We start from the raw sequence: 11,217 nt of genomic DNA, 5'->3' as shown, positions 1-11,217 counted from the left end.
TATATATATATATATATATATATATAATAGTCCTGGTGTAGAAAAGGCAAAATATGACTTTACTTGTTTGATTGCATGGCTTTGAGGGTTATGCTCACAAACACACACAATGTCTAAAAGAGAAAGGCGATCAGAGGTTTGAATCTGAAGACCAGGAGTGTTTGTAAATATGTATTTGTCTGATTCTGATACATTGCTGTACTGGGTTTGTACTAAAAAAGACAAGGCAGCAGGACGTGACCTGGAGTCGTTGATAGGTCTACAGATTGTCTGTTCCGATGTAGTAGAAGGTTTCTGATTTTACCCTGATGTAAATACTGTACAAATAGGGATGACTGTAGGTGAAAACAGATGCTTCATTACATCATGGTATGCAAGTATCCTGCGCCATCTGTCTGAGAATGAGAAAGTGGGACGGATTGCAGGTCGGCAGGCTGGGTACAGTAGATGAATCTAGAGATGGTTTGGTGAATCTCATCAAGTCATATCTGGAAAATACCTGACCCCAAAATCCCAAAGATGAAGGCTTTTTGCAACTGTGACATTATTTTCATATCAATTTTTAACACCCACAATTACTGTAATGCATCCAGATATTTCAGTCTGTGCATAGTTTTTTTACAATTATTATTTATTTGCAATGCCATTGTGACATTAGCATCACAGTTAAACACCCACAATTACAGTAGTGCATCCAGATGTTTTAGTTTTGGGTCTATTTATAGTTTTACTGATTCTCAGGAAAACAGTAATACAAATCATCCTGTCAATATTTACATTTTTAATCAGCATGCAATTCAGGCTGTGATACAAAATTTACCATTAAATATAAATAATTTACAAGGATTTTATCATTAAACTCAATATTTATTCATATGATAATGATTATATTTTTATTATAATCGTTATTAATACAAATAATAAACAAAAGCAAAATTATATGTTTTTATTTAGCTGTATTGGATGATAAGATGATCAAATGTGCTTAAGTGTTATAATTTACAGCGATTATGTAATTTTTTTATCAATAATAATGGTCACGTTGTTGTTAGTATTTATTTTTTATTTTTTTAGCATTACAGTAATAAAGGGTGAGGTGAGGAAATGTGCTTACTTGTTATGAAACAATCATAATATAGACTTTATTTTCTTCATGCACATTAAATAGATTTTTAAATATTTAATTTGGGGTAAAATGTTACTGAGATATGGACTTTGTATGATTCATTCATGATTCAGTTGGCTATGCTATAGTTCAGTCCCTTGGGCGTTCAGTCAAATAATATTTCTCCAGTTCTCAAACCTTGTTAGATTGTCAGGTTGGACTGACACTTTTAGCTTTTAAGCCTGATCTCGCTCACCTCATGCTCTGAACATTTGCAGGCAGAAACTTCAGAGCGATATGATGCTTCTAGACAGCGAGGAAAATGAAAAGTCCCCATTCACTGGGAAACCCACTGAATGCAAGAATGTTTTACCAGTGGAATGGATAATTTAATTCAGTAATCTGCAGGACAAATATTGCTTCATATTACACCGATAAAGAATAAAATACCCTAATTCTGTCCTGTGAAGCAGATGTATGTAGGTGCCATGTGATTATATAATAAGCTCTTGATTGGTAGACGTTCAGCTCTCTGACTAGCCCTTGTCCTGACCTTGACCGGCGCTGCCGAGACTGAACAGAGCAGATCTCCTTGCTGGCTTCATACAATAATCATCACGTACCTCATTCAGTCTGATGAATGCAATTCAGGGCCATGCAACAGCTCACGATCATGATGCAAAGACATTCAGGTAATACTACAGGAAAATGCATGTCGTTTTTTTTTTTTTTATAAAACTGGCTAAGATGTGGACATGGATGGTTCAGATTTATGAAGAGATGGCATATTTAAATTTACAGTTTATCAGTCGGTCGAAATAATAAATGTCATGTGCTTGAGGGATTTACTATTCTGTTCTTTCTGCTCTTTTATATTGCACATTTTGACAAAAAAATCAGACTTTTTTCATACACACTGCACTGCGGTATACATAGTATGGTAGTATGCTATTTTGAACGCAGCCCAACGTTCCCTGCACACGACTGTATCCTCCAGCAGCCTGCAATCTGTTTCCATGGTTACCCGCTCATTTATGACGGTGACACTCTCACGGAGAGGAGATTTGTGTTTGAAATGTGTCTTGTTTTCGGTTCGATTGCTGTAAATATTCTAGAGTCAGGATCGCCATGCTGTGTCCTTTCTGTTGAGTATGTTATTGAGATAAATATGTACATTTAAAAGAAATACTAATGTTGATGATAACAATCTCACAACCAAAAGCCAACTGTGATGGGGTGAAAAGATATAAATAGCTTTGAATTAGTATTTGTATCCTTCCTTTATCTGCTTCTCATTGGTATACATCTGTTGTTGGATGTGTGGTCAGTCACCATGTGTGGAATAACATGCAATCGCTGACGTTCTAACAATCAGACCTTCACTCACAAACAGACACGCATCCAATGCTCAAGAGTCAATCAGCAATTGTGTCTCATTTATGAGCAATCATTTATATCAATCAGAGCTCTAAATCCTCAGTTATGACTGTTACATGACATTTTATTCCGTGTTCATAAGGTAAATGGATATCTTGAATATTTTAGCCTTCAATTTAGCAATTTGTAGTGAAAAATTGGCTGTGAAACCCCTAACACATTCAGGCAGAGCATCTAATACTTCTTGATCACTTAAGCTTGGGTAGCTGAAATACAAAGTTCTGGACTTAAACGTACATAATTCAGTCCTTCACTGTATCCTTCAACAGAAACAGCTTCAGTATGACAAAACTATGTATCTTGTATGTTTAAAAATGACAACTTGTAAAGAAAAAAACAAAACAAAAAAAATCTCACTGCCTTGTCTTGGATTTGGTCTTCTGAATAAAATATTATATGCTTGATGTCTCCAAAGTGTTTCTGAGAAGTGTTATTTTAGATTCTATTATAGTTTTTATTAATTATTTTCAAATTCAATTTTATTTTTATATTTTATTTTTTCATTTCGTAGTCGTTCTAATTTTTTTAATCTATATACTTTTTTTTAAATTGCAGTTAAAAGTTATTTCAAACTACATCTTTTTTTATGGCTCAAATTTTAGTTTTTGTTAACTATAATAACTTTGTTTCTGAGTTTATTTGGCAGAGGTGAGACTTCGCCGCTTGTGGGACTGATGCTGGTGGACAGCAGCTCTGCAAGTTCTCTTGGTCATGTTTGTCATCTACATGTTAGGCTGTCTTTAAAGGGATAGTTCACCCACAAATGATTATTTCTGTCCTTAATTTCTCACCCTCATGTTAATCCAAACATGTAAGACCTTTGTTCATGTTTGGAACACAAATGAACTTATTTCTGATGAAATCTGAGAGCTTTCTGACCCTGCATAGACAACAATGCAACTACCATGTTCAAGGCCTAGAAAAGTAGTAAAGACATCGTTCAAATAGTCTATTTGACATCAGTGGTTCAACCGTAATTTTATGATGCTACGAAAGAACTTTTGTATGCAAAAAACAAAAACAAAAAACACTTCAAAATTATTCTCTTTGGTGTCAATCTTTGATGCACATTAATGAGAGCTTTATATAATGTAATATAATTAATTACTATATTAATAAAAGTTATCATTTTTCCATATTCCCTAATAAATGGGTTGTCATTCAGCTAGTTTAGCCTTGTTCAGTACATGTATAATGAGGAGGAATAAAATATCAAGACCTGTGTTCTTTAACTTTCTTTTATTTAAAAAAAACCACTCCTTAATTATTAATGATTCAATGTTAAAAGCAGACTGACAGTGAATGAAAAAAGTGCCACATAAACATTAATACATTTGTACTTTATTATTTGTACATATTTGTGTAAACACCTTTAATAATTGTAATACTTCACAGTAGGGCTGCACAATTATGAGAAAAATCAAAGATTGCGATTACATTGAGGTTTATACCATTGTTTTATGTAATTGCATGCCGTATTTTTAAAAGAAAATAAACAAGCTAAAAAAAAACTCTAGCTGAAAAACCTTTAGTGCTTCTCTATAGTATTTAGCCTTAAAAATTTATATGAATGGTGTTATAATGCTATACTAAAACAATCGAAAAACCTTTCAGATAACATGTAGAAAAAAATAAATATCTTAAGTGTGCAGAATAACATAAGAGGACTTCGAACGATTACATAATTGTGGCATTCTTAATTGTAATCGTGATTAGAAATGTAATTAATTGTGCAGTCATACTTCACAGTATAGCTCCTCTATTCCCTTTTCAACCAGTCACTGTTATATCAGTGAACTAGTCAGAGACGCATTTTGGTCTGCAAACTGAGAGATAAGTGAGAAAATCAATAACACCACTTTTAGCATCCATACTATCATTCTATGCATTAACTGGACGAATTATTTTTGGACAAAAAAAAAGCAACAGGATCAACTTCATTTAAAAAAAAAAATCTTTTCAGTTGTTTTCCTTCAGTAAAGAACCTAAACAAGATTCCAGAGAAGTTATGCTTTTTCATTGCATTCTGCTTTGAGAAGAAAATCAATGGAAGATTGTGAACAATCAGTCTTTCGGTGGTCTTGTGAATTATACTTTCATGATCTGGCAGTGTGTCGGCCAGCTGCTGCTTCCATTAAAGCGCAGAAGTGCAGCGGCAGCATGTGGGTTTAGGGGTGCAATTAGGAATGCAGCAGGGCTCGAGTACAGGGTCTGTCCCTTTGGCAATCTCACTTTTGCCAAACACCATAGAAGCCTCAAACTGCTCCTTGACGGCCTGGATTTGCTTGAGCACAGAGTCCCATTCGGTACTGTTAAGGTTATAGTTTTCTGATGGGTCTGCCTCTAAGTTATATAGTAACGGAGGATCATGGCGCTTGAGGAACAGTGACGAGCAGTTGCTGTCTGGGGTGCTTTGACTGTGAATTGCACCTGAGTTATGGGTGAAAAAAACAACAGAAATAAACAGGAAGGAGAGGTAAGAAGGTGAGGTTTATATACTGTAGTCTAAGCAATGGTGAACTTACCCTGTGTATAGTAATGTGCTTTGAAATTTTTCCATCTCACAGCAAACACGCTATACTTCTCACTTGGAAAAGTTGGGTAGTAAAAGATGGTCTGTCTTTCACTCTGAAACATCAATAACAAGGTTTTTAAAGGGGTCATATGATGCAATTTAAAATTGTTCCTTTCTCTTTGGAGCGTTACAAGCTCTTGGTGCATAAAGAAGATCTGTAAAGTTGCAAAGACTAAAGTATCATATCCATAAAGGTATTCTTTATCAAAGTTAAGACTCTGCCACACCCCCTTAAATGGCTCATTTAAACACGCCCCCACATGTCTATGTCACTATGTGGAAATATGTGTGTAATGCTTGTACTCGTACGATTTGTCTAGACCAAAGTGACATGTCGGTTTAGGGGCGGGGTTAGGTGTAAGTCATTCTTACAAATTCATATGAAGTGTGCAACTTGTAAAATATGTACGATTTGGCACAAATCATATGAATTTGTATGAATGAGGTCGTACAAATTCATACGAATTAGCCACCTCGTAAAAAAAATGTACGAATTGCTGTGATATCAGGCTGGTTATAAATAGTGTCTCCAAAACCTATAATAGCAAAATACACTGTAAAAAAAAAAAAAAAAAAAAAAAAAAGGTGGTGTGGTGCTGTGCTTAAAGATGTACGTCTAATGGATGTATATGTATGTTAAATATTCAAAAATAAAGCAAACTGAATGCAAGAATGCTTCCAGTATGCTTAGAAATAAAATGAAATATATAAATATACAAAACTGTTCAAAAGATTGGGGTCAGTAAGATTTGTACACGTTTTTTTAAATAAATGCGTCCTTCTATTGTGCAGTGATGCAATAAGCCGAATGAAAGAGACACTAAAGGCTTCTACAGTGTTAACTAATTTTATTTAAAAGAAATCTGAACTTTCTATTCATCAAAGAATCCTGAAAAATGTGTCACTGCTTCCACAAAGATGTAGAAGTAGCACAAAAAGAAATATTTCTTGAGCATATAAGCATGATTTCAAAGAATAATGTGACTCCATCTCAAGACTGTAGTAATGATGCTGAAAATGTAGCTTTGCATCAATGGAATAAATTACATTTTAAAATATTTTAAAATGGAAAACAAAAATATTTCACAATATAACTGTGTTCATGTATTTTTGTGAAAACATGTTTTACAAATCTTAACAAGCTCAAACACTAATGTGTGTATATATGCATGCATCTAAATATATTTCACTTTTGATGATTTGGTCTCTTACCGCTCCGTGATTCAACAGGATGTTTGTCATGTCGACCCCATCCAGTTGAACGTCAGGTAACGCAGCTCCAGCCAGTTTGGCAAAGGTGGGCAGAATGTCCAAAGAGCTGGCCAGAGCACGGGTCACACCTTTGAATGACGGGAAAACAAAGTAAACGTCTTCAGTTTCATAAAACACTTTATATTTCTTATAGCTGGATTCAGACACCGGGCCGTTTACCTGGTTGGATGGATCCAGGCCAATATGTAATGGCCGGCTCTCTCATTCCTCCTTCATAAGTCGTGCCTTTGCCACATTTCATCAGGCCAGCGTTTCCCCCACGAGACTTCCGCATCAGCTCGGGCCTGTGAACGCACACATATATAGATGTTAAGAGAAACAGAAACGCACAAAGCATGGACTATGCAGAAACACCTACCCGTTGTCACCAGTGAAGAAGATGAGAGTGTTGTTGATCACCCCCGTATCCTCCAGAGTTTGCAGAATCTTCCCCACAGTGCCATCAAACTCCATCAGAGCGTCACCGAACGGCCCACGAGGAGACTTCCCTGCATAGTCAGTGCCTGCATACTGAGGGTAGTGTGTGTGCTGGAGACAGAGAGCAGGCAGAAAGTCATACTCTGAGCGTGTTTCTAAAAGATCATTATATATTCTGAAAGCAAAAATCCCACTTATTTTCAATATATTGTGTAAATCTTTCAAGAAAGACCTATTATGAGCTTTGCGATCGTTAAATGGTGCTAAACACTATAGAAACCTTCAGAAAATCAGTGCGATTGTCACTTCTGATTTTAATTTTTTTTTAAGAAACTTAAATCAATTAAAATAATTATCTATTGATCTTAATTGTTTAGTTCATTATTATTTCATTTATAATTATTTTGTTTAGTTCAAGTCATGTTTATTCTCAGTGAAGAACTACACTGCCCACAATCCTCTTTGGCTCGTCTAATCAAAAAAAAATTCACTGTTACAAAGGAAAAGGGAATTGACACTCCCATGAAACATAGCGAATGAAATAATCAAGTAATCCTCCCTAAACTCCCAAACAACTTTTATTTTAATATTTTGCACAAAAATTAATAAAAATTATATCTATGTTTTTTTTATTCAATTGCAACATCTGCAATGCTTTATGGGATGCCTTGACTGCCTTCATAAAATAACTTAAAAACGATCATTTCATTTCATAGCACATCTTTGATGCTCTCAACTCATTATTTTTAAAGCATTTTTATCCAAAGTTGGTTTTAAATTAATTGTAAATGCATACTTATTTTCTCAATAACAAGCATTATAAGAAACTTTGTACTGTAGAAATGACGTAATATAAAAATGATCTAGTACTCCTTTTTAAACTTATTTAAGATATGCAAGCAATTGCATAAAACATTACAAAAGTGATTTACGTTTTCATTTTGTCATTTATCAGATGCTTTTATCCAAAGTTGATAGCAATCAAAAAATGCAATAACATGCAAGTGCTGTAAGGAATCTTGTCTCGTTTATTAAATTAAGACTCACATGTGAAGGATAGTACAGGAAGAATGGTTGGTTATTTCGGACCGCATCTTTGATGAACTGAGTGGCAAATTCGCTGTAGGCCTTCTCGAGCTGCAGGAAGTCTGCAGGCTGCTGCTTGATGTTCTCATTAAACACGAGAGGTACTGTTACAACATCCTGATCACAGAAGCCATAGCACTTCACATCCGGAGGGAAACACGTGAGATTCTGACAGGGACCCTTGGATAGAGAGATATTTTGCAATGATGAAAGACAGCAACAAAATGAAGACTCTGACACACCAGAATTAAAAAAATACACCAATTATAATAATGTTATGCAATTTCCTTAGTGCTTTCCAGGTAAAAAGAAAATATAAGAAAGTATTCCAGAAAGAAAATATAATGACCTGGTCATGTGAGTATGGGATACCGAGATAATTGTCAAAGCCATGCCGGGTGGGCAGGTAAGTGCCATTCAGCCCAAAGCCCAGGTGCCATTTGCCCACAATAGCTGTAGTGTAACCCTTAGACTTCAGCATCTTTGCGATAGTGGTCTCGTTGAGCGGGAGACCCCCTTTTGAACCCGGATACAGCACACCCGGATAGATGCCGGATCGAGTCTGATAGCGGCCCGTCAGCAAGGCTGCCCTGGACCAAAAAAAAAAAAAAAACAGTATATAAAAGGAAATTCTGCACATTAGCAGAATAAATCATTATCAGAGGGTGGATTCCAACCGGGCTGATTATGATATTGGTTTATTCATTGAAAGATAAATGGAAGGTTATCTTGAGCACATTGCATTTATTATTAGTCTGCAGTGTATGGATATTTTATTAAGATATTTTCCTTTTTGCATACAGAAAATACACATACCGTGCGTGCATAGCATACATTTTAAATAACGCAGAAATAGAAGACCTATTAGGGATATGTTTATGATTTTATGAACCAAGTCGGTGAATATTACCTTGCATTCTGGCGCCATCTTCTGTGCCAGACACTATATTATCAAATATGTATTATGTTTGGTGATAATCATAGACTGTATAAAAACAGGTGATAATATAGCTCACCAGTTTGACAATTTATTTAAGAGACATCGTTTTTATGATAGCCAAATAAAAAATAAAATGTATAATAATAATCATAATAATAGCATTAATGATAAGCCTGCTATATTATGTTTTTAAAACAATAAGAAAAATAATGGTATAATTCCTACAGAAATAGTAAGCATACTAGTAGTACAGTTTATTTTATATATAGAACATTTATAAATCTAATAAGTTAGTTAATAAATTAAATAACTAATCAATGAGACAATAAATCAAGGGACAATCTTTTGATAGCCAGACAAAACAACAACAAAACAAACAAGCCTGAAATGACTACATTTAAAACAGAAATAATAAAAAATGATAAATAATATTAGCAATTTCTAATTGAATTAAACATCAAAAACTTGGAACCTGGAAGGTGATTTAAATATTATTAAAAGAAGTGTACAAATGGGTGGATTTGAAAATTACACATTTTTTTTTAACCTGGAAGGGCTGCACACGGGGCTCGTGACGTAGAAGTCGGTAAACCGGAGCCCGTGCGCTGCTAGTCTGTCTAGATTCGGGGTGAGAGAGCTCGGGTGTCCAAAACAGCCCAGATCACCGTAACCCAGATCATCGGCGAACAGCAGCACGAAGTTTGGCGGAGAAGCACGAGTACATTCAGCTGTGATCAGTGCAAACAACGCGATTACGCACATTAAAGCCATTACGCAGATTAAAAAAATATTTACAACTTATACAAAACGTTATTCAAGTAGCATGACAGTCCCTGTTCGGTTTGTGATGAACAAACGCTTCAGGTTTACTCCTTTCCTCGTAGCTTTATTCCAGTCATTTCCCTTTTCTCCTTCTTCTATTTTCTTCTTCTTCTTCTTCTTCTCTTGTTTTTTTTTTTATGGCGGTTGGCAAACCAACTTAACGTGCATTACCGCCCTCGACTGGGCTGGAGTGTGAATCAGGAGCTATTGAATCTTAAAAAAACATTTAAACCTTTCTGGCTAGTGTCTCTAAGAAACTTAATAACAAATTGATAAATGTTACTGGGTGCTTTCCCTAACAAACCTTATATTGTGAAATTATTCTGATTGACACTTCTGAGAGACTGAAAAAGCTGGTCTCTTTCTTGGCTGTACTTTGTGCACTGAAATAAGTTTCTAAATGACTACAATATTGGCATTTCCCTGTTGGATGTTTCCCTGTTATCTTCAATGAAGAATTGAGCCCTGTGTGTCCTATTCTTAACCGTGTAATTATACTTTTTGTCCTTCCTATATCCAAGTCTGGTTAAATGCCTCCCTTTATCTTGATCCACCCAATACTCCTGCCATTTTGATCTTCCACATGCTTTAATGAACATTTTAGCTTCAGATTTGCTATATGGAACTTGTAATATTCTATTGTGTTTCAGTGTTTGTGTTTCATTTAACTTATGCAAAACCATACAAATTTTATGAATTATATTATAGATTTCCCAGTTTTCATGCTTTCTAAAGCTGAATAACTATCAGATATAAAGTTATTTAACTAATTTCCCTCTACCCATTCCAAGGCCAACAAAATTGCAACCAGCTCTGTTGTGTATACTGATAAATTATCTGTTATTCTTTCCTGACATATTACCCCATTCTTTGGAATATATACTGCTGATCCAGCATGTCCTGTCTTTTGATCCTTAGAACCATCTGTAAATATGAAGAGAAATGCATATCCAGATAATATTTAACAATATCCCTCACTGCTACTTCCTTTGACTTCCTTTTGATTTCCTTATGAATGCCTAAATCTACATCAGGTATAGGGAAAAACCATGGTGGAATAAGAAGGACTGAAACAATTGAACAGTACTGTTATTTATGTAACCCTATATTCTCAGCTTTCGAATCGCCAATCCACCCAAAACTTTTGTAATTGGACTTCCTATGTTCCCAGCAATCTGTTAAAGATAGCTTTAGCTGGGTAGCTATCAACTTGTCCCTTCACATTAATCCAGTATGCTAACATCAGTTGTACCCTTCTGATCCTCAAAGGCATCTCACCCATTTCCAATTGCATAGAAGATACCAGGGATGTTTTAAAAGATCCACTACATATTCTTAGAGCCTGAGTTTGCATGACATCCAATGTTTTAATGCTAGACTCTGCTGATGACATATGCTATACACCCATAATCAAAGACAGACCTCATTAATGCCAAATATATATTTTGTAAAGATGCCCTGCTTGCTCCCCATGCTTGTCCTGATAAACAGCATAGGATATTAACAATCTGTTTACCTTTATTAACCATTTTTTCCAAATGACTCTTCCATGTCAGTTTTTCA

At 35.2% G+C, this 11,217-nt stretch overlaps 1 protein-coding gene across 2 annotated transcripts; it reads right to left on the bottom strand.

Annotated features, from left to right (window-relative positions):
- Positions 1-3,863: 3,863 nt before the first annotated feature.
- Positions 3,864-9,781, bottom strand: LOC113118177 (arylsulfatase A-like). 2 transcript variants are annotated; one of them, XM_026287133.1, is made up of 8 exons: positions 9,380-9,781; positions 8,242-8,482; positions 7,854-8,072; positions 6,748-6,917; positions 6,549-6,673; positions 6,330-6,457; positions 5,068-5,170; positions 3,864-4,972 (listed from the first exon to the last, which is right to left on the bottom strand). In XM_026287133.1, exons 1-8 carry the CDS (start codon positions 9,601-9,603, stop codon positions 4,677-4,679), a joined length of 1,506 nt encoding a protein of 501 aa, XP_026142918.1. In that variant the 5' UTR covers positions 9,604-9,781; the 3' UTR covers positions 3,864-4,676. The 2 variants fall into 2 exon arrangements, with proteins under 2 accessions (XP_026142918.1, XP_026142919.1); XM_026287134.1 differs by having other exon boundaries at positions 9,367-9,497.
- Positions 9,782-11,217: the final 1,436 nt, after the last annotated feature.

The sequence above is a fragment of the Carassius auratus genome, chromosome 18 (assembly GCF_003368295.1).
Source record: "Carassius auratus strain Wakin chromosome 18, ASM336829v1, whole genome shotgun sequence".
NCBI lineage: Eukaryota > Metazoa > Chordata > Actinopteri > Cypriniformes > Cyprinidae > Carassius > Carassius auratus.
The sequence above is the reverse complement of the archived record's forward strand: the minus strand, read 5'-3'. Positions and strand labels throughout refer to the sequence as shown.